This window comes from Acinonyx jubatus, chromosome D4, assembly GCF_027475565.1.
Source record: "Acinonyx jubatus isolate Ajub_Pintada_27869175 chromosome D4, VMU_Ajub_asm_v1.0, whole genome shotgun sequence".
Taxonomy (NCBI): Eukaryota; Metazoa; Chordata; class Mammalia; order Carnivora; family Felidae; genus Acinonyx; species Acinonyx jubatus.
In genome coordinates, this window is record NC_069391.1 from 85,546,534 (window position 1) to 85,570,663 (window position 24,130).

The 24,130-nt window shown below is 44.5% G+C and overlaps 1 protein-coding gene across 12 annotated transcripts in view; it reads right to left on the reverse strand.

Moving 5' to 3' along the window:
- The window catches only part of GLIS3 (GLIS family zinc finger 3), a 578,617-nt gene that overhangs the window by 85,886 nt on the left and 468,601 nt on the right, over positions 1-24,130 (reverse strand). For all 12 annotated transcript variants that reach the window (XM_053205324.1, XM_053205318.1, XM_053205323.1 and 9 more), the window contains 2 exons: positions 15,836-15,997; positions 11,648-11,758 (listed from right to left, as the gene is read on the reverse strand). In XM_053205324.1, the coding sequence (XP_053061299.1) occupies positions 11,648-11,758; positions 15,836-15,997 (273 nt within the window). The remainder of the gene's footprint in view (positions 1-11,647; positions 11,759-15,835; positions 15,998-24,130) is intronic.

Sequence of the window (24,130 nt, forward strand, 5' to 3'; positions counted from 1 at the left end):
CACATACGTAAAGAATGTTTGGACGTATTACTTTTTAAATAACAACGACAACAAAAAGAGATTGCCTTCGTTGTCAGAAAGCTTCAGACGAACAGGCTTTATGAATATCTTTTGGGACTTTCTAAATGTGATTCCCCAAGCTGGAGGATGTGATTACATTTAAAAACTCTTGTAACTCTGATGGGCTACAGCTGTGCCCACAGCTGGCCCCACGGAGGGGCTGTGTAGCAAGCACCCACCCCGAAAAGCCACTCAGGAAAAACATCCTTCTATTCCAGTTAAAAGAGCCACCCCACGGGGGCCATGACTATCTTTAGTCCTTTAACAGTTAACTCAAGAGTTAGTCTGTACTCGACCAACAGCGGAAACAGTGAGCATTTAAGATGTCACATGACGCTTTGCGAGCGTTTATAAAGAGGGCTCCGGACTGTCGGTTGGGGTGGGGGGTGGTGGAGAATCATCTTTTGCCAAGACGTTTCGTGGAATGCCAAGACTGCAAACAGTATGTCAAGACTTAGCGGACAGCTCTGCATTGGGCCGTATTAACTCTGCCGCACATTTCCGTAGGCCTTTGGCCTTTTGGCGTGTACGAAAACCAGCACCTTTGGGCATCGTACTTGGCTTCCTTTCTGCTTCTAAACTTTCTCACTTCTCAGAAACAAACTAAAGACAGCAGAAGGAGCAAAAAAAAAAAAAAAAAAAAAAAATATGCATCCTGACTCTAAAAGGACGGAATAAAAGGAGATGATGTACACGCCATGGCTCGGAAAGGTCAAGGCATTAAGTGTGGTGCAGTGAGATCCTTCCTTTACTATCGCTACTTCCCCAGTCACTAGGAAAGCACGGGAATTACGGAGACTGGATTCCACCCGAGGAGGCCCTCAAGGGGAGCCGAGCCGGGGGTTCAAATGTCTTCTACTCCCGTGACTTCTCACACAGGAATCCAAGGGAGCCAGCGGGGGCAGGGAGAAATCTCCTCTCCCCTTGCACGATTCGTGCTATTTTCTGACTCGCACCTTCTGGCACCACTCAGACGAGCCAGTTTCCTCGGCAGCAATGCAGGAGGCCAGGCTGGTCTTGCTCTGGACGGCAGCCCCTCTGGGGTCAACTCCCACCTCTGTGGCCATGAGCTACCTCCTCCCAGGGTGGACTGTCTACGTGGAGGGCTGCAGCTAGCCCTGTGCTTGTGTCTTCTCACTGATGCCCATGGCAGTTCCCACAGAAGGTTTTTAAACAGCTAAAATCTCTTGGAGGGAAAAAATACATTAATGGAAGAGTCTGGAGTAGAGAAAACCAACTTCCTACAACTGCAACAATCACCTGTCTGTCTTCTCTCTTAGGAAACTATTTACAAAAAAATTTTTTTAATGTTTATTTATTCTTGAGCGAGAGACAGAGAGACAGTGAGAGCGGGGAAGTGACAGAGAGAGAGGGAGACTCAGAATCTGAAACAGGCCCCAAGCTCCGAGCTGTCAGCACAGAGCCTGACGCGGGGCTCGAACTCACGAACCAGGAGACCATGACCTGAGCGGAGGTCGGACGCTTAACTGACTGAGCCACCCAGGCACCCCTCGAAAACTCTTAACAGACAACATGATGTAATTCTAACAGTGATGTCTAACCTTTACTTGGCATATATAATGTGGCGGGCACCACGCTAAGTGTTACTGTCATTATTTCATTTAATGATATAAACACACTGCATTAACAAGCATTACATGACATAAAATTAGGATAATAATGACTGATTTAAAAGTTAGCATATTATTGGGGCACCTGGGTGGCTCAGTCAATGAAGCATCCGACTCAGTCGCATCATGACTTCGGCTCAGGTCATGATCTCACAGTTGGTGGGTTCGAGCCCCCACGTCGGGCTCTGTGCGGACAGCTCAGAGCCTGGAGCTGCTCCAGATGCTGTGTCTCCCTCTCTCTCTCTGCCCCTCCCCCGCTCGTGCTCTGTCTCTCAAAAATAAACGTTACAAAAAAAAAAGTTAGCATATTATGATAAACTTGTACGATCCTGTAAATTCTCGGATATATAAATCAAAATGTTTTTTAAAAGTATCTGCTTATTTGCTTGAAGTATCATAATCTTTTCCTCTTAGCACAGTGTCTGTAAATTAGTTGGCATAAACATATTTGCTTTGAACAGTCAAGTGTATAACACAAAGGGGCGGGACCAGGTATATCAAATAATTAATTTCCTTCTGTTTTCATAGAGAACATTCAATTTGCACTAATATAAATTACATGTCGAGGTTCGCCATTACCCATTTTCATGTGGTTAATATTACCTTCAAATAAAGTAACTTTAAATTTTAACATAAAGGATTCTAGTTTGTGGGTGTGATGGTTAGTTTTCTATGTCCACTGGGCTAGCCTCTAGTCCCCAGTTAAATACAATAAGACACTAATCTAGGTATTGCTGTGAAGGCATTTATTTATTTTTGAGAGAGAGAGAGAGAGACCGAGAGACAGAGAGACAGAGCATGAGTTGGAGATGGGGAGAGAGAGGGAGACACAGAATCCGAAAGAGGCTCCAAGCTCGGAGCTGTCAGCACAGAGCCCGACATGGGGCTCGAACTCACGAACTGTGAGATCATGACCTGAGTTGAAGTCGGATATTCAACCGACCGAGCCACCCAGGCGCCCCGTGAAGGTATTTTTTTAGACGTGACTAGTGTCTACAATCAGCTGATTTTTAAGGAAAGGAGATTATCCTGGATAATCTGAGTGAAGCTGATCCAATCACCTGACAGGCCTTGAGACCAGAACTGAGGTTTCCCTGAGGAAGAATCCACCTGTGGAGTGCTCATCCGATCCTGGGGCCAGGAACCCAGGTACCACCTGGACTCTTCACTTCCCCTCGCCCCTGGCATTCGATCCACCATTACTTCCCGCTGACTCACTTTCGTCCCAGCAGCCCGCTAACCCTTCCCCAGGCCTCCATTCTATCTTGTAAAAGTGCACACCCTTCTGCCTGGTGCAAAGGCTTCCCGTCTGTGTCTACTCCACATGCCGATTCCCCATCTATCAGCCCACCCCTTGTCAAAATCCGGCTTTGACATCTCTGATTGCCTCAAGGGAACGGAGTGTATCTCACCTTTTTTTTTTTTTTTATACCAGGCACTTAGCAAAATATCAGATCCGTGGTAAATGTCGGGTGAGTAGGAGGCAGTCCCCCAAGGCACGTGGAGCACAGATTCTCCTTAGTTGGGTACTGTAACCAAAGCCAGGTGAAACAGTCACTAGGAGCCCTGCATTTCTGTTGGCACGGAGGGTCTTTATCCCCTTTTTAAACTTTTCTTCTTTTATATAGACTGGTACGTGATACACACAGACCCGCACGTATTTAACGAACACGGTTTGATTTTGATGTATGTAGATCACCGTAGTCAAGGGAACAGAAGGTAAGGGACACACACAGCACCTCCCAGAGTCTCCCTTGTCATGTTATGGGGTTTTGGGGGTCTATTTCTTAAAATTTTTCTTGTCATCAGAGGATCTTAATTTTGGAGAGTCCGTGAAATCTCTAGAGCCTCTACCTAGAAAACATTTAGTGTATCGGTCCTGCGACTTTGTAAGTTTCCTGAAATCCATCCGGCCGTGGAGCTCCCACTTATGGTCGGTGGAGCCCAGGTTAATAACCCCTGAATGGGACCAAATACCACAGGTTCAAGTCTGTTTTTAATTCCCTCTGGTTTGGGTCTCGGCTGCCTTTCCCTTGTTTGGATCTCTCTTGGACCGTCATCCAAGAGTCCACAAGACCCAGAAAGACTGGCTATCGGAGCCACTGGAAGATTATTCAGTGCTCAGGAAGGAACGTATTGGTGAGGACTCGTGTGTGGGTATTTACACTATCCTGGGCTGGAGGTCTGTGATAGAACAATGCTTCTGCTGAAGCAGCTTTCCTTTCATCTTGGAGGCCCTGCATTTGCCTTTCAAGCTAGCTGGAAGATGGGAAATGGAAAAACTAGGGGCGTGTCACGTAAGCTAAGTCAGGAGGCAAGTCATGGCGCTGCTTAAAAGGAGCCCCTGCCTCCTGGCATCCAACCCAAACACGACTCTGAAGACATGGCCACCGGCCCGGGATCCACCGCGACAAGTTTCTACATCAGGCTTATCCAAGCCCTTGTGTGAAGTCACCCCGAAAATAAACCTCCACGGCTCAGAGAACCCAGAGACAAACGAATGGGAACACGTTGCCCGTGGATGTCAAAGGCAAAGCTCCAACGAAAGGGGAAGACGAGGGAACTGGTGGAGGGAGCAGTAATTCCTCGGGGGATGTGAGTACTTTAAGAACAGAGACGAAGAACAAAGCCCCAGAAGAGCTGTGGGGAGCTGTGTCATGATATTTGAGGACATCTATTAAGGCAGAGGAGTCTGAGCTAAATGCTTTTTATTCCAAAACCATTTTCATCGAGAATTCACACAATCTAATAAGGGAAAGGGAATGAGAAGCTTAGAAGGCTTCTGTCAATCAATCAAAAAAGCAATTACCTAGGAACTATTTCCATAAGGTAGCTGTGCTAGGCACTGTACAGCCCGAACTGGTTATTAAAACGCCCACCAGAGGGTCCTCATTCCTTACACGGTTGGCCGGAGCTGTGCCGAACACCCCCATTTTTGGTCACAAGTAACAATTTTCAGGGGGGGACAGAAATAAAACCACTTTGCCACGTATGACAAAGTAGACTGAAGTCATCAAGGACAATCTAAAAACCAACCCACGGTGGGGGGGTGGGGGGGCGCATGGGTGGCTCAGTCGGTTAAGCGTCTGGCTTCAGCTCAGGTCATGATCTCGCCATTCGTGAGTTCGAGCCCCGCGTCGGGCTCTGTGCTGATGGCTCGGGGCCTGCAGCCCACTTCCGATTCTGTGTCTCCCTCTCTCTGTGCCCCTCCCCCGCTCACACTCTGTCTCTCTCTCTCTCAAAAATAAATAAACATTGAAAAAAAAATTAAAAACCCACAGGGCTCCTCTTGGCTTTCAAACAATAGAACCTAAGACTTCACTCCTTAAGAATCTCTAGCCTTTGCAAAGGAGCTCTCAAGATACCATGTTCCAGAACCACTCTCTGTGTGACGTCATCCCAGCCGTTCTCCTAGGGTACTGAAAGCACAGGAGTCCCTGTGTCTCTGGTCAGGATGTCATCTTCGGGAGGGCAAGTTCAGGCCTTACTTGTTTCTAAATCCTCAGAGCTGCACCTGTGCTGCCTGTGGGCCCCGCCCAGTGAGTCACTGATGCTGACCTCCTGAGTCATATTCTTAGGTGGGAGAGGAAGGCTATGCATTTCATGGTCTGGCACCCAGTCCCTCTAATGTCACTGCGATTAAGGACAGGCTGCAGGAAAGTGCAATTATAACAACCTAAGGTAATCCTGACATCTACTGCTGTGCCCTTCCTGGTACCAGGTTCTTTTAAAAGAAGTTCAAGCGGAAAGGTACAGTATTTTTTTTTTAAGTAGGCCCCCTGGCCGACATGGGGCTTGAGCTCATGACCCCCTGATCAAGGGCTGCACGCTCTACCTGCTGAGCCAGTCAAGGTGCCCAAGAAGGTGGAGTTATTTTGACCTAAGCAGTGCTTTTTAAAACATTGCAGCTAGTGCCTTTATTCTCGTTTCTAAAATGACTACTGAAATGTGCACCCAAGCATTACACCTGAGTAGGTCCTTCTTTGTCATCTCCGTATCAAATCCCACCCTGTTTCCTTGCCTGCGTTTGCATTACTTATTTTCTGTTGACCTTCTTATCATTGTTGGGTTTCATCAAGACAGTGTGGCTCTATGAAGACAGAAGATATGAGTCTGTCTTGTATACGCTGGGACGTATGGGTCTAACCCAGTGCCTGGCACACAGCAGGTGCCTAAGAAATATTTGCTAGATGAAAGAAATGAAATCGCGTGAGATTATTTCTCAAATAATTTACTGGAAGAGTGTTCTGAGGACATGCTCTAGAGGATAAAGACGGTTTTGTTGGCCAAGTGATTCTGAGCAGGGCTTAATGTTCCGTTTCCTCCACAGTATCAGATAACCCAGGCTCTGAGAATTCTTGTGAGAAGAAAGCCTTGAATATTATTTAGCTCTGCATTTCCCAAATATATAGGACAACAACAAACTTTTTAAAAGTAGTATCTGATAGGGGCGCCTGGGTGGCTCAGTCGGTTGAGCGTCCGACTTCAGCTCAGGTCATGATCTCACACTCCGTTGAGTTTAAGCCCCGCGTCGGGCTCTGTGCTGACAGCTCGGGGCCTGGAGCCTGCTTCGGAATCTGTGTCTCCCTCTCTCTCTGCCCCTCCCTTGCTCATGCTCTGTCTCCTTCTGTCTCAAAAATAAATAGAAACATTAAAAAAAATTTTTTTAAAAAGTAGTATCTGATAACATCCTGTGGAATGTGTTTCAAAGAACCCACTTAGGGCAACACTGCTTTAAGAGCTACAGAAAGACCCTGGGCCTCTAGGCCCAGAGACGCTGGAATTTTCTGTATTTACAAGGCTGAAGGCAGCTTTTCCTGATCTCTCCAGAAAGAAAGAGAAGCTTTTTCTCACCAACTGCTTACTTTATGGACAAGTGACCCCGCCATTCCACTTCCCACACCCGACACAGATTCTCAACTCCTTCTCAAGGGCTCCAGAACCTGGTGGTAGACCAATGCTCTCAAAAGCGTGGCTGGGACCACTGGGCCTCACTAAGACAGAAGCCTCTGCACAACTGGCTTCAACTTCCGATCAGCTGCTTTGAGTATGAGCTTAAATTTAAGAGGACTTATTTCTATCATTTACATTCAATTAATTAACACCGCTACTTTGGGCCACAATTGTTTGCCTTATCAAAGCCAATCCAGTGGCCTTCTCAAAATCGGTTACCCTCAACAGAGGCATCAGGACAGTCGGGCAGGGTAGCAGGTGCCATCATCGTTCTCAGGGCAGATACAAGCAACACCAACAGCCATTAAAGTATGGAAGTGGGTAAATGACTCACTTAGAAAAATAACCATTTTAGTGCCCTTTTAACGTGAACAAAGCATCATGACTCTTCCAATATGATTTCCAATGTGATTTATCACGTGAAAGGAAAACAGGTTAGCACATCTTGAAATCACGTGTCCATGACAGGCGCCTACTACTGACATTCCATTGAGGGTCAGAGGGACTTTTCATTTATTCCTGAGAAGGAAGGAAGGAAGGAAGGAAGGAAGGAAGGAAGGAAGGAAGGAAGGAAAAGAAAGAAAGGAAGGAAGGAAGGAAGGAAGGAAGGAAGGAAGGAAGGAAGGAAGGAAGGAGGGAGAGGGGAAAGGAGAGAAGAGAGGGAGAGAAGACAGGGAGGGAGGGAGGAAGGGAGGGAGAAAAAACGAAAAAGAAAAAGGAGAGTCACAACCTGGAAGGCTCTGTGTGGCCCACTGTGCACGCCCTGTGCCAGGCAGATGTACGGAAAACAACACCCATACCGGTAACACCAGCAACTGTAATATGGGCCTCCATGTAGGGGAAATGGATTTTTTCACACAGCTTTTTAAGATTCCAACAACCGCACACAGCAAGGTGAGCTTTGTGGCACTCAGTGGAATCATTTATAGGTTTGAGTCTCTATGTGTGTGTGTTGGGGGTGGGGGACGGCTCTGAACAGATTCCATCTCCCGGAAGAGAGATGTATCCCTAAGCTGCTCTGTCTTAGCCAGAGAGCTATTGTAAGAGCTGACCTCTCAAGAAGGAAACACGAGCGCACGTGGGGTTCGTCCGCATTTCAGATGCTGTGCTGGGTTTATAACAGACTGCGCCCAAGTTGCAAAACTGAAAGTCATCAACCAGGGTGGGCCGGAGGTGAATGTTAACAAAACGTTTAACCAATCAACGGCCAGAGTCTGGCGTCTTCCGGGAGCTGTGAAATGGACGGCACATTCGTGCCATCTCTGACTTCTGGCCCCCCATTCTTTTGCGTTCTCTTTAAGAAGTCCGCTTCGAGGACAAGCCAGAGGCGAAGGGAGACCGCCCCCCCCCCCCCCCCCCCGCCACTTATGCCACTACCAGGGTACGAATGAAAAATTCTGATAAAGCTCACAGCCTTGAAGAAAGTTTCAAGCTGCCTTGGTTTTCTCTTCTTCTGCCACTCATTATCGGGCAGAACTGAAGGACAGATTCTGCCTTTTGCTCTGCAGGCTAAGTTCTATTCTCGCTGGAGACCATCGCTGGGGAGTGGAATGTCTCGCTACTCGCTTATTCGCGGAGCCCTCTATTTAATGGACTCGCGATCGGGAAGGCGCATTCCGCGGAAGAAGCCCGCTCTCCCCTGATGGAGTGAGTGGGTGTGCACACGTTAGGCAATGAGAAAAGTTATTTTCTGCATGCCATGAGCCAAATTATCCCAATTCCTTTGCCGAAGAGCTTCCCCCGCCCTTCTCCTTTTTTCTCTTCGTAGCCTGAATAATATTTAGCTAAGATTTCAGGTTCCTGGTTTTCAGTAGGATCCAACAGGTGTGGGGAAGGGTCATATGCCCACGGCCAGGGTCGTGAGGTCTCTGCCGTATGATGAGAGTCTGTGTTCGGGCTCGGGGAGCCTTCTCACTGGCCCGAATTTCAGAGCAGGGCCTCATAAAGCCGGCAACGTTAAGACCCAAATAATGTCATTTAGTGTCTAGGGGGAGGTTAAAAAGAGGATTAGAGGAAAGCAGGCAGGCAGGGTATATTAAACGAGTCCATGACTAGCAGGGTGTGACAGAAAAGGGTTTTATTCTTTTCAACAAAACAATTCCCCAGGGCTGGGATCATTACTCCACTGTGCCTTTATCACCTTGGAATTTTTATGGTTATTTTTGATGAATTCACATTTTTGTAAAGGCTTTTTTGAAATGATGCCAGTTTTCAATTTTTAATTAAAGTCGTAAATAATCTTAATTCTGCCTTAAAAGGTTTATTGTTTCTTACTTTTTTTTTTTTTTTAGTTTATTATTGCTGCCAGGAAATATTTCAAATACCAAGCACTGATGTGAGTTAGCAATTAGAATCTCTCCAAGGTCTAGTAACAATGTTGTACGCCATGTAAATATCACAGACCAGTTTACCCCGCGAGGTCTGAAAGTGTGGATTGGCTGCTTTCAGGTTTATTCACAATGCTTCTCCCGGGGGTGGCATTTCCTCTTTTTATGGGACGGGGCGACTTTCATCGTTTTAATTTCCACAGATTGATTTGTCACTGATTCGGAACAGATTTTAAGAATCTTCGGATTAAAAAAGACAGGTCACTAAGGTCTGGGCAATGAAAGGCAGCCACATCAGTTCAGCCATTTGCAGGAAACAAGGTGCACATTAAAAGCTAAATGAGCACAGAGTACCTCACTTTAAAGAAGACAAAATTAAGAGCATAATGCAGTATTTGATATTAGGCTATTGCACAGCTCCTCGAAAGTACACCCTGGCTACCCAGCCTCACTGCTGAAGGCTGTCTGCACAAATTGCCCATCAATTTCTATTTTGTAGCCTCAGGTCCAGTTTTCGTTTTCAAATTAGTGCTTCAAGAATCTTTCACACACTCCAAACTAAGTCTTCCTTTATATAGAGGCTGAGACAGACCACGTCTGAACAATAGAAACCAATTAATTAATGATCCCTGAAAATATCTCATTATGTTTCCATACCTACTGTCAACCTAGGTGACCTTCTTAAGTTGACTACACAACGTGATGCTTATTTGTCAGGACGTGGCACTTATATTCCCTCATGTCCATGGCTGGTGTTACTCTCTGTGAAGGTGAAGGTGCTCTCCAGTCTTAGGATAGATTTCCTAGTATGGTAAAACCCCACACATTTCAGACAACGTGGGAGGTGGATGGTCAGATTTAGGAGAAAAAACTCTCAAGAAGGTTTTTGTTTTTTTGAATTTTTTATATGTTTGTTTATTTTTGATGGAGAGAGAGCGAGCAAGCGAGGGAGAGAGAGAGGGAGAGTGCGCGCACAAGCAGGGGAGGGTTAGAGAAAGAGGGAGACACAGAACCCAAAGCAGGCTCCAGGCCGTGAGCTGTCAGCACAGAGCCCGATGCAGGGCTCGAACTCATGAACTGCGAGCTCATGGAGATCACGACCTGAGCTGAAGTTGGGATGCTTAACCGACTGAGCCACCCAAGCGCCCCTGTTTTTTGTTTTTTAAACAAAGACAACTTATCAGTTCAAGTTCACAAGATACACACGGAGATAATGGCAAAAGCCGTTAGACCGTGGTCCCGCAACACAGTATGCAACGTTGGTGTTGTTCAAATATTAAGTGTCCTCCTTAGAGCTTTAGATTATTAATTCACTTAGCAGTTCCTTACTCTTCTACGGTACAGGAATATCTTCAGTGTGGGTTTAATGGTCATCTGTTATCAGTTTACTGTATTCCAATAGAAGAGACTTACAGAAAAAAAAAATGATTTAACAACTGACTTACAAGAGTGGGTTTACATACAATTAAGAGCATCTATCAAATCCTTCCAACTGGGCATTTTTCTAATTCGCAGGGAAGAGGTCAAATTCTTTCCATATATGAGCCTTCAACTGGCACTGTGCTAACACCTCTCAAGAAGAAAAACCTCAAGTAAAAAAAGACTACACAGCATTTCCCAACATAAAAGCATTAAATCCCTATAAACCAGGAAAGAATGCATGATTCTAGTTAACTAGAAGCCAGAGTGACCTGAACACCAGGGTCATGGGGTTCAATCACATCATGGGGACTTGAAGTATTGTGAATCTTAAGACTTCCCTTAAATTTGTTACGAAGGGCCCTTACATGAATCAGGTACCATCTCAACACAAATGAGACACTCATAAAGCTAAGGTCAGCTCAGTGTGGTTTTCTGCCATGGTCAGAAGTTGCTTATTGGTCCAAAAAGTTAGAAACTCAGTTATTGGGACCTCGAAAGCTGCTAAACTCCTTGTCACCATGGGGCCAACCACTTGCTGGAGATCTTACGAGATCACGAGAGAGAGGGAGAGAGAAAGAGAGGGTGGGGTGGGGAGAGAGAGAGAGAGAGTCAGTTAGTCAGAGTCAGACAGGTTGGCTGGTTGATCTTTAACATTTCTCCCAAATCCAAAACTCTATGATTTCTATGTGCGCTAAAAGCCACATTAATTCCTCACCGATATCAAAGTCATTTTAGGTTCAGTTCCTCTCTCAGATTTCCATACACAGCACCTATTAAGAAACGTGTCTTTTTCTAAGCTTAAAGGGAGGGATATTCTGCACTTAATCATCCTGGAGATACACCTACCTTCTCCATCAGAACTAACAGGGTTTTGACCAATTGATATTTTAGGAAAAAGCACTTACCTCCAGAAAGGGTTTCTGTTGTGCTCTTTTTCCCAATTCAATTTTCTTTAGCTATTTGGACTTAATCTCCATAAAAGCCTTTTGTTACTCTCCGGTTTAGGTGACTTTTACTAATTTCCTCTGATTCTTATCATACAGGCCCTCCCCCAGAAATTCCTATCTGGTCATACGAGCTATGCAGACCACAGCACTGCTGTTACTTCGGGGAAGATGTCCCCCTCAGAGAGTCTAATGCATGAAACTACCTTGAGAAGTCGAAGAATTCCAGGGCCCTGCACAAGGTCCCAGTACTGCCAAGAGTAACTTAAATGTGCCTTTCCTGGCTAGATCCATTCTCTTTCGAAGTTACCTTTTTTCTCGCTTGTTGATCTTTGGAAGAATGTGCCTTCACGTGCTTTCTGAGGGAGCTTGGGTCTGTGTAGCGTTTGGAGCATCCTGGAATTTGACAAGCATAAGGTTTCTAAATGAGAAAGAAAAAAAAAAAAAAAACAAAACAGCTGTAGTTAAATCATAGAGGTGACCAGGGAAGATTTACTCAAGACTACTGACTTCAGAGCATGAACTGTTACCAACTGACTGACATGAAATGCTGGGTAATACTTGTGGGTTTTAATTAGAAAGCCCAGTAAGTTTGCATCAAGGCAAAGGGGAGAGTCAACTTTCAAGAAACGAGGAGGCAGCGTTTAGGGGTGTGCTCTCCCCGCAAAACATCTTGTGGCATTTCTGGATGTGGGAATCATTAGTAAGCATCTCTAGTCATACTTACAGTTCTGTTCCCCTGAAAACAACCTCTGGTATTGTCAGAAACTAGGAAACACACATTCTCTAAGAGTTCGGGTATAAAGAAGCTGCAGAAAAGTCCAGAAAGGACTGGGAATGTTTCAGAGGAAACCTGATTCAGAGAGAAGGAGAGAATTAAAAGGGAGTGTTAGTGGAAAGTGAGCGAGAGACCATAGGTTTCAAACAACAGACACATGCAAACTCAGCCAGAGAAACATTAATCTTATTATAGGTATGACAGGTATAGGGGAGGCCCGGTGCTCAGCTGGGTTACACGCGTAAGCTCTTGGCTGAGTGTAATGAGACCACAAGTTTTGGCCACCTGCAACGCCCCCAGGCTCCTGAGATGTGAGGTACAGAGCCTAAGGCTGAGTCCAGAATCTTTTTAATTTTTGCACCCCTGGTGACGGGTATACAATTATGAGGAATGAATGAATGGGAGCACGCCATACATCAGTTCAAATTTTAGCACCTATGCCTACTGTGACAACAGAATTCATAGCAAGGGTTTGAGAGTATTGGCTTTTATGTTACGAAATAAAGCGAAACTGTTTACTCAAAGAACTAAAAGAAGAAGTCGCAAGGTAAACTATGTAAGTCACAGCGTAGAGCCACTTTGTACCTCTCAGTGGGTGACGTTAATTGGAGTTGTGCCCTCATGATTGGAAACGTAAGCAGGAGAAATGAAACCCTGCCCCTAAAATAGGATTCTTGCTCTAGGAACCTGCTCTTCCAATGACCAAAAAGAAAAAAAAAATTCAGATTTTTAAAAATTATTATTTCCAGTTTGCTCCTGTTTTCATGTGGATGTTTGTCATTTTGGGAACCAACATCTTCGTGGATTCTTGCCCCGCTGGAAGCTGTATTTATGCTTCACTTTTTTGTTTCTGCCCTTTTTGATTGCAAGCACAGCGTAAAGTCATGAATATATAATTTAGTTGGACACTCCCAATTTGAATTCGAAGTTTGATGTCTCTGTTCCTTGAGTGACTGACTGACTGAATCACCCAACAGGTCTGAACGGTTTCATGGTATGCTGGGTCCTGCGTCACATGTAAGAATGCTAACAATGAACATTGGAGGCACCAGGCTCTCCGTATCTCAGGTTTTGCCAACGGCGAGCCAACATGGGCTGAAGTCACTAGTCAACGAGTTTCCCTCGGGCAAACAAAAGTTTTCTTTCACCTGGGAATCTCTTCTGGGTTCGCACAGCGGTCTTGCCATAGCCTTCCCCACCCGGCCCTGGCTTTAGGGGAACAACCAGCTGATATCTCTATTAGCGGTCATGTTGTGACCACATAAACCTGCATTCTGGGCACTAGAGGAGATGTGGCATGTTCAAAAAAAAAACAACAAAAAACAAAGAAACAAAAAAAAACAACTTTGGGAACATTAACACATTATATAAACCAACCCTATTATTATTATGATGGTCACTAATATCTGCGTTGAAAAGAAAAGGAATGGGTAATGTCACTTTGTATTTGAGTTTGGGATGTTCTTGAAACATCTCACCATCCCTCCCAGCTGGCCTTCACTCTCTCCCCTGCTGTTAGCCACCTGGGATCAGTGTGCCAAAATAGCAATGTCAGGGGCTGGTCCAAGTGGCGTACTGGTAATTTGATCTCAGGTTCCCCCAGCTTTAAATGGCATGCTATACTTTATTAAACTATATTTTCCATGTGCACTGTAAAATCACTTCCCCTGTTTAGACAGTAAGATGCTAATAGGGAAATAAGTTAATAAAACTTTTCAGGGTTAGAATTTTGAACTTGGGAAAAATCATTTTCCTGTAAGAATCCCCTGAGTTGAAGAAAAGATACTTTATCCAAAATTCTGACAGCATTAGCATAAGGAGTGGTTAATGAAAGGAAATGGGGGCCTAAATTTAAATAATACATTCTTCAAGCAGCTACAGTTTGCTTTTTAAAACAAATGCTTAATTTCTGCACGATTTAAAAAGAGCTTAACAATTCGTTTAACGCAATAAAAATTTAAACAGGAGGTAGGTTTGCATCTTAAAAGGAGGAACGATGGTTTTAAAAGATTTAATAGAGAGGTAGTTAAAAAAAAATAAAAATGGCTGGGTTTTAAAAGCTACTGCATTGAACTGAATCATGAAATTATTATCTGTGGTAGCTTTCCTCAAAAGTTTTAAAACGTGATTTTTTTTTTTTTGAATTCCAAAATGATTTTAGAAAATGCTCATAGTCTGATTAGCTAAAATTAGCTCCAGGTAAAGAAGGGTATTGTAGAGCCGTAACACTCAGGCTTACAATAGTTCTTACAAACTACAGATAACTAGCTAGAGTGGAGGCAATTTCTCAAGACAATCTTGTCTTGTGAACGCTCATTCTCCCATGATAAAGTTTAATGACAAATTGGAAAATTTATTAGATTCTACCAAGGCCATTTTAGACTTACAAAATAGGGCATTTTAACATAATTTATTCTTTTTTCCCCCTACTTCTACCTTTAAAAAATCCTGCTATTCACCACATTTATTCACTTAACATTCCACTCTGGTGGTCCTACGATCACGGGATTCAATCCAGCTAGAGCAGGAGGGGGCTATGCTGTGTCCATATTGCTCTAATTATATTGCGGCTACTTACCAGGCAAACCCTCACATTTATGTATCTTAGGAGATAATGCTGTTTAGAAAGGTTATGTGACATATAGCTAAAATGACTTCTATCAATATGACTGATAGAGACTAATATAAAATTTAATAAATATGTCAACTGTAACATCAGAAGCATCTTAAATATGTATGAGAAGGTGTGTAGAAATAACAGTATCTTCTCAAAATTCAAATTCTGGTGTAGTTTAATAATAGACATCAGAATGTTAACACTGAAAAAGTACTGCCATGAATATATTATTTGCAAGCACGTGGGATAAGAGCTCTGGGATGTGTACGAGACATCCGTCCTGATGGCTTTGTTGAGTGAAGCGAAACTGCACGGAGTCTACCTGGCCCCGTGTAAGGAAAATGGCATCGAAACTTGAGAAATGCCAAGGAGGACCATCAACAGAAATGAGAAAATAAAAGAGCCTCAGAGAACGAGCAAAATGTTACGGCACTGAGAGAGTTAAGGTGTAATAATGGCAATCAGTCGTTCTCACAGGAGTTATGCCAGTGGATCTGTGGCTGTTAACACAACAGCGGCACGGGGAAACTTAACCCTGGGGAAAGATGTGCGGATTCTTTGCAGATCGCCTGAAGGTGAAAATGCCAGGTGGCTTCTCTAAAGCAAAAGGCCAGAGTCCCTCAGTCACCATGCCAGCCTCAAAGTTCTTATGGCAAAAAGAAAAGAACCAGGGTAAAAAAACAAAACAACAACAATAACAAAAACCCAAAAACCACAATGCTTCCTCTCCAGCAACAGTATATATGATCTACTTCAGCAGCCCGATATTTGAATACTTATGATGACGTCCAATCCCCAGCAGTCATTCTCTGTACTAAAACCTGTTATGCGACAGCCCCTGAAATGCCTTTATTTCATACACACAACTCTGTCTCAGGCGGTTGTAATATTTAGGGTAACCTGTGACTACAGAAAAATGAGGAAAGAGCCAGGCGGGGCCCCTTCTGGACCTTTACCAAGGTTCCACTGCTGCCCTTGGCATTGTCCCTATAACCTGCAGACCATAAAGCAAACACCTTCCTGTCCCACTATCACATGGGCCCTTCCTCACACCGGGGCTCAGGGCTCGGGGCTGGCAGCTGGAAAGCCCATGCTGTCCTTACAGTGTCCAGATGTGTCCTCTGGTGCTTGGCACGGTCACTGGAGTTACTGAACGCCTTCTCACAGCCCGGGTGCTGGCACAAATAGGGCTTCTCGCCTGTGTGGCTCCGTAAGTGAATCTTGAGATTCTCAAGCCTTGAAAAGGCCTTCTTGCAACCTTCAAACTGCAAAGAGAAAACAAGTTTCAGCTGTTGAGAAGGAGCTTGACTGGGTCTGGGGGGACAGGAAAGAAAAAAAAAAACAGGTCCTTAGTGTGTATTTAGCCAAAACCAAAACACAAAAATAATAAAATAAAATGAAATCCAAACAGTAACAAATATTCTATAAATATCCACATATTTATGTGAACTGCATTTTTCCACTAATATACATGCCACTTTCCACACCAGATCTGGGTCCCAACCTGATTTCTGTGATTACTTATGTCAGAGAAAATTTGCTGTGAACCATCTGGCTCAGTTAATAAAAATACAGTAATGCGTGTCTTAAAGATTTATGAAAAAATTAACACACTTTTCCATTTCCAAATTGGTCTAAATGGAAGGAACCAGGAAGGAAGAAACTTCTGACAACTAATAAACTAACAACGACAACAAAAAATCAAAGTGATGTATGAGAATAAAGGTGAGCAGCAGATCCCAGAGTCCAAGATGAAAACGGCCTGCTTCCGTGGAATCGTTATGATCGTAGCTTCCCGAACAATCTTAAGGAGTTTTTCGACTCCCCCAAAGAATGACTCCGTTAACGTCCACTGTGACGCCAAGCCTAATGAGATGGAGTCTTTTTAGCATGCTTTTAAAAGCAGAACTGGAACACAATTCATTTCAGTGCTGGGAACGTTTTCCAAAGAGTGATCGTTTTGCTTGTTTTTGTTTTTCTAAGAAATGTTGTGACCTAGTTCATGAAGAGAGGAATTGAAAGTGAAGGGCTGAGGATTTCAAGAAATGCTTTACTGGCTTGTCAATAATATTTATTGATGGTACTATTTATTTCATGTCTTCTGTGGGTAAAGTAACAGCTGCTGTGTAAGAGGCTCACAGTGAGTCCAGTCCTGAAGTGGCCATCTAGTAAAGAGAACGTGTAAGAGAAAGCCTGTAAACGAAGCATAAGTGTGAGGTGGGCACACCCCCTTGGATTCGCTCTTCACTGCCAAGCCCTAGAATGCTGATGCTGCTTTGACAATTTGAATCCCATTTGAGTCCCCGCTGCAAAGGAAACGTAGAAATATGGAAAAGGTAACAGAACAAAGCCTAGTAGGTTTCAAGCGATCCAGAAACCTCATTTCTTGGAGAGGAACATGGGACGATGGGGGGAAGGACAGAATAGGAGTAAAGAAGGTAACTTTAAGAGGGTTTCCATTCAAAACCAGCAGGTATTCATTAACCTTACCAGAAGACATTTTCTAAAATTCCTCGGTTCTCTCACTTATCGTGAGAGATGATGGAGCGCGGGGTACATTGTTTAGGAAGGGATGACCCAGGGCTGGCCAGGCTCTGGCTATCTGAGGTTTCATCTTTAAGTGAAGGATGAACTAAGGAGAAAGGATAATCACACATGTCATAACTCCATCTATTGAAGTCGTCCAGATTTTGCGTGCTGGAGTATTTTAAGAAATTTATGAAAGTTGCACTTACGCTTGATTGAGAGTTATACATGTTTCACAGACATATGTTGGTTTATTTCAATTTTGATATTTTGCTTAAAATAATTTTGGTGTTTTCCTGATTTCGATTTCACATAAAAATAAATTTAGCCTGAACAGAAGAGGATTTGCTGATGAAGCCACTGCTTTTTGAACGGAGTGAAAGGCATATGATGATACGCTGCTTGGGACAGACAGAGGAGTTAAGTGGCTTATCTCTGCAGGTTTTCGAGTGGGTCTCAAATCTGAGAGTAAAGGGGCTCAATGTTGACCCCCCAATTCATGGCTAAGAGGCCTCTCCCGACCAAACCTCTGTTTTTAAGGTTCTCTCCAAATGACAACTCGGAGCAATGTGCTGGAGCTCAGCCGATCTGACGTGGGAGTCAGCCGGTGGGCCCTACTGGGGTCTGAGATGAGCTTGTGGTCTTGGACCCCTCAAGCCTGTAGTCTAGTTCCTAGCAAGGCTCTTTTGTAGGAGAGATGCTGTTCCAGGACCAGCTCCTGGGTGCAGACCCAGACCCGGGGAGGCCCCAGCCTCCACCCTGTGGTCCAGTCGTCCCAGATACTGGTCAGAGAGAAGGCTACGTTGTCGAGGCACCAGCATGGGGGTTGGAGAACCCCTTTAGAACAGGTGAATGAGGTTTCTCCAAGCACCAGACAGACAAGACACTCCCCCCTCCCCGATCTACTGCAGAGTGATTAGGGGGATCTCAAACACGTCCTAGAACTAAATCAAACCATCCACCTGATGGCACATAAACTGGATGTCAGACTGGTGTTTCCACGCTCTCTCCTGTTAAATGTCCAGTAAAATGTCCAGTTAAAATCAATCAATATGCTATTATTACTATTAACGGGGGCAATGACCGAAGACTAAGCGGCTTGTGGCATTCGGAGGAAATGAGTGAAGAGTGACCTGCATCTCAGAACATCCTGACCATGTTTAAAGAGCAAAGACGGAAGAAACTATGAGCGCCTAGACTGCAAATGACAACCACAAGATTATCTACAAAACCCTGAAAATCCAGCTGGTCTCAGATGTCTCCTTGGCAGCAAGAAAGGCTGGAAGGTAACAGTGTCTGTGGTACCTGCACTAGCATTAGAGTATTTTTAGGGGAAAAGATTAACAGTGAAGGGGTTTGACCCTACTGGGTTGTATGAATAAAGGCAAGAGAAGGGCAACTTCTTGGACTCAGGGGCTCATAATATACACCACCCACCCGTTCCTGCTGAAAAAGTTCACCCGAAACCATGAACCCCAAACCAGTAGAGTCAGGCTCCGAGAGATCGACAAGTGCCTCCTCGGGGGGCCTAGCACCCAACGCATCACGGCCGGTTGGCCTGATGATTGAACACCTGATTGAACCTGTCACGCCAATAATTCTCCAGAAGAGGAAGGAGGTGCTGTTCGTTTGTCTAATGGTGTCTGGATGAGACTTGAAAGCAAACCATTTTGTAATGAATCATTATCACTCATTATGGGAATAACCCTGTAATTCAACACAAGAATTTCCTTTCCCTCAGGGCAATTTTACCCCTAGATTTATAAATTCAGTTAAATGCAAATGCATTAAAAATAAACTAACATTTAGATACAACTATAAAAGACTGTTACAGAATACTCCAAAACTGGATGCTTTGGGTGTCTGGGCAAATGGATGCCTTTTTCCTTATTATTATGTTGTTATTCCTTTTTGGTTTTTTTTCATGTTTTCTAAATCTTTAATGAGTTTCACATTGTGAATGAACATCTACACCTAGGAAAGCAAGGACCACAAAAAGACTGTTTCCTTGGGTAGCCAAGTGCTTTCCTATCAGGTTTCCTAAAGTACAACGTCCATCCTGAGACCTAAGGTCCAAAGTGTCACCTGCCTGCTTGGGTCACTGTCACCAAGCAAGCCTTACACTAGACTTGACCAACAGACTACTCTCAGGTCCTCTCCTTTCCAGACTGGCTGGAGGGCTGGTAGAACCAGACCACCAAGCCCGAGGTTCCCTGTGGTTCAAGGCAGCATGGAAAAAGAGAAAAACAAACTCTGAGAATCCAAGGGGGTTAGCAGAAGGAGGAAACACAGGAAGCAAAAGAAAGACAAATACAGGATGGTAATGTGGGAGGGAGGGAGTGGGGGTGGGGCAGGGGTCTGATATATGCTAGTTAATGACACGTAAATAACCTTCTTTCTTTGCCCCCAGCAAACACTGGGCAAGCCCTCTGAGCAGGGTACTATGTGTTAGGCACTGGGAGGAGGAATAGGAATGAAACTCAAACTTCACTCCTGGGAAGAAGGAAGCAGCCACTTACATACTGATGAACCTTGAGCAGGGATTCTCAGAGAGGCGCTGCAGGAACCAGCAGCACCCCAAGGCCTTGAGAGTCTGCCAGAAATCCCGGAATTCCCAGCCCCACCCAGACATACAGAATAGAACCCCGGGCTGGGTGGGGGGCAGCCACCTGAGTGTCGATAAGCCCTCCAGGAGATTCTGACGTTCTATCCTACCCATGAATGCCATTCACATCTTAACCACCGTCGATTTGCTTCAAATCTCCTGACAGAAGTCAACCGTCTTGCAGGATTCACCCACTTCTCACTGGGGCCGAGAGCTCTGCGAACCAGCAATGGCCCTGGCCTGGAAACATCTCTGTTGTGGAGGGAAGGCCGGTTCTCTCTAGTCACCCGGCAAATGGCGCAAAATTTCAGAATGCCGGTCTCGTACTAGAGATTCTTTAAAATTCCTGACTCTTGAATCTGCTGCCAGGCAGATACCTGGTTCTGAAAGAGGTTATTGCCTACGGGTTCCCTCAGTAGCCTCCTGACCAGCGCAACTTTCTGGTTTCTAGCAGCCCTTGCATTATCCCCCCGTTGAGAGAAAGCATCGTTTCCCATTTGCACATTTCGGTGACTTTACAGAGCGTGGAAGAACAATGCAAGAAACTGGCAGTGACAGATCTTTAAATCTCGTGGGTTTTGGAAATACTGCATTGCACGAAGCCTCACTCTGAGAAAAATCTCTAACTCTGAGGCCGTTTTCAAGTAACAAACTTTAATTAAAAAGTATAAATTGCCTCAAACCCAGGGAACCTGAGCTTACGCCACTTTGCTAATTTAGGAGATTATTTCATATTTAAAGGATCACAACTGGACTGTAATCACCATCCATATATATTGGCTTGATTACAGATTGTTGACATTAAGTGGTATTAAGATGACCTTTGAAATATTACTTTCCCTTTCTATTAGAGGCTTTTGTGTAAGGTTTTGAAAATGAAAGGCTCATTAGACACCATTAAAATAGGATTTATTCCATATGTGTAACCAATAATCAAGTCGAATATTACTCCCTCCCCTAATCAGCTACTTAAAGTACTAAGAAGCCCAGTTCATATTCAAAGCCGTAATAACAGCAAACCTTTCCTGATCAGATTTCTATACCATCACTAATGTCAACAAAATCCAAAAAGAGAGGAGTCTAGGATGCTGGCAAGGTTTTCTAAAATATACATTTGATTTCAATTAAGGCGCCGTGTTTATGACCCTTGGAGGTATATGCTTTTACAATTTCATCAGTCAAAACCAATTAATCCCATTAGTGACGGCTGCTGCTATGATGTGTGGGCAGCTCCAGAAACGGACCCATGAATTACGGCTAGTTTACATCTTCCCCTTACGGCTCAAAGACAACAATGATGAAAGGCACTGGCGGAAAGGTCAGCAAATATTTCTAATGCTATGGATACAGTCAAGGTGACTTCCACGGTAAGACCAAGAGTTCAAGTCCACTCGAATCATGGACATACCTGTAAAAGGTGTAAATGAGAGAGAGGGCCGAAGCTGGAGCGGAGGAGGCGAGAAATCTGAAGGAGGCGAGAAATCTGCATCCAGTATTCAGCCAAGCTTTACCAGTTTCCTTCTGGGACAGCGATGCCCCAGCTCAAGCAGGAGTCACTAGCCACCCAGGCATCTTGTTAAAATGCAGATTCTGATTCCTAAGGTGTGGAGTGAGGCTCCGGGTAGATCTCCTGGGTGATACTTCTAAATGCTGAATGTTCCAAGATTACCCTTTGAGAAACCCAGTTCTAGGGATCGTTAGACTGCCCTGAGCTTAACGGGATTTTTTTTTTTTTTTTTAAAGACGAGAGAAAATAAACAAAAGAACTGGGGCAAGAAGAAAGAAAGGGACAGCTTTTGATGAACCAAACTGTAGCAGCCTCATCCTTCAAAGTGTGGAAGAGTAAAATCTAATTTTAAAATTTAGGGTGGAAAGATAACAGAAAGTGTTGTCTGGGAAAAAAAAAAAAAAGGAAGAAGCAGAAGAAGAAAAGTCAGAAAAAAAAGGGAGGGGGGAGAAAGATACAAAATGGAAAGACGGCGGAGGACCATGGGGCCGTGTGATTTTGTTTCTCCTGCCTCCGCCCTCCGTGCCTGGACACACGCCTGACCTCGCCGCGGCCCTGTGGTCTCTGTGCCCCGCGCATTCTTATTAGCCCCGGATGCTCTCGCAAATTCTTAATATTGACAGCACACCAGTCTGCAGCTAGTGTGACATAAAGGGAGAAGAGGGAAATAATTCAAATGTTTTGAGGCTTTTTCAAGGTATCTGGTTCACGCATTCACTACACTGAGAAATGGGGAATTTCTTCCCCTCGGTGTTTCCTGCAGACTGCCAATTCTGGGGCGAGGACGCGGAAGAGGCCTCCCGTGTGCTCGCTTCGTGATCTTCCTCATGTTTTCCGTCTAATCACCTTCTTATCTGTAATGGGACAACTTAACCGACAGAAAAGGGATTTCCGTGTTTCCTTTTGGCTGCCGAAAGGTAATAATATCTGACGTTAAGAGTTTTTCAAAGGTTCCACCCAGAGGCACAGGGGCCTCCCTGGGAAACGGTCTGAAGTCTTGGTAGGGTGAGCCCTGCTTCCTTCGAGAATTCTCTGGACGTCAGAGAGAGCGGGGCGCCCCGGACTGATTTTCCAAAGATTCCAAATATCTACATCGACGTGCACTTGCACCTCCTGAGACAGCCTCCCAAGTTTCCCTGCCGGTGGGTCTGGATCCAGCAGCAAGACGGGAGAAGGCACTTCACACCTGGGGGTCCTGAGCCACCCTTCCCGTGCGCCACTCATCTGGCGTTCTGAAGTGACCTACGGGACTCATGTATCCAGATCTTGTGGAAACATTACAAGTTTTGCAGAATTAATATAAAACCCTTTCTGTAATGTTTTCCTAACCCGGAATAAAGGGATCCCAGTTACTGTGGGTTTTTTTCCCTGTTATTCTGATGTACACAACGAATCTATTAACTAGCTCATAAATGCAACTTCCCAGCTTCTTGCGCCTCTTGGTTTTAAGAAATGTCTAAAACAAAGTTTTACCCAAATGGGCACTACGCATGTATTTCTTGCTGGCTTAAGGCAAGTCGTTGCTTCCTAACATCGTGGGCTATGGGTAGTAGTCGATCCTCAAAAGGGTCCTTACTCTGCAAGAGGTGGCAAAGCGAATGAGGGTCCAGCTTAGAAAACAAAAATCAAAGCGATGTTTTCGAGAAGCCACATGACCATGTAGAGAGAAGTATGTTGTTTCTGTGCCAACATTTGAACCATATTAAATTTTTATGGAAATTATCAAGTGTCTGGTGTGTAACGCTTGAAACTTGCTGGGGACAAGTGGGACCTCATCCCACTGTATTTGCAATCAGAAAGCGAATATACCCCACAGTGCAACACGGGTATTGAAGTCAGATCATGTGGCCCTCTCCAGTTAGTCAACAAATATAAGGTATCATATGTTACTCATGTTGTGTCCGTACAATGCCAGAAAGCTATAATCTCAAGCAAATAATTATTCTGTGAGTGGGCAAATAATGAACAAGGTTGTCTGGCGTGGTTTAAATATAATAATAAGTAAGTTGCCTGAGCCCGCTGTTATTATTAGCATTGATTTCATGCAATCTGCAAATACATATCCACTAGAGCATGTATGTTTCCCAGGCTGACAGTCAGATCTCCGTAAATGCAGTATGATTACACATCAGTAGAGCAAATATATTTAGGGCCTGTAATTGGTCCTGCGTAAATGTACCTGAAAGAGATCAAATGACTTTATTTTCTTTGTATCTGTGTTTCTGATCTCCACATGTCATATATGATTCCTTCCACACACATGGTCCCACACAAGCACCGCAGAGTATCAAAAAGCAACATTCAGATGTTGTGCGACTCTGTATTAACGAAGACACTCGTTCCAAATCTTCCAGTGCCAGTCTGTATACCAAAGTGACCAAGCCCCTGCTCCTCAAAGGCACCGGGAAATTCGGAGTTTCTTGCACATGCGGTACTAACTGGGCTCTGCGGATGATACAACAGAATCATCAGGCCCTATGCTGCCTTCTCTGCCTTCACAAGGCATTCCAGGAGACAGACGGATGGCAGAGTAAATCTGGGATCTGACCCAGCCCGCTCCGACACCCCCCACATTATTTTCTACGTACTAAACTAAGGAAACTGACAGGTGAGAGAATCCACTCTTGGATTTGAGACATTATTTTTCACTCTTTCTTTTTGAAATGTCAGAAACATTCCCTAAAACTCTAGTTTTTCTAAAAGGTTGCTCGAGTTTCAGGTCTTTCAGGACAGAGAGGGATAGACGAAGTAAAAGGCAAC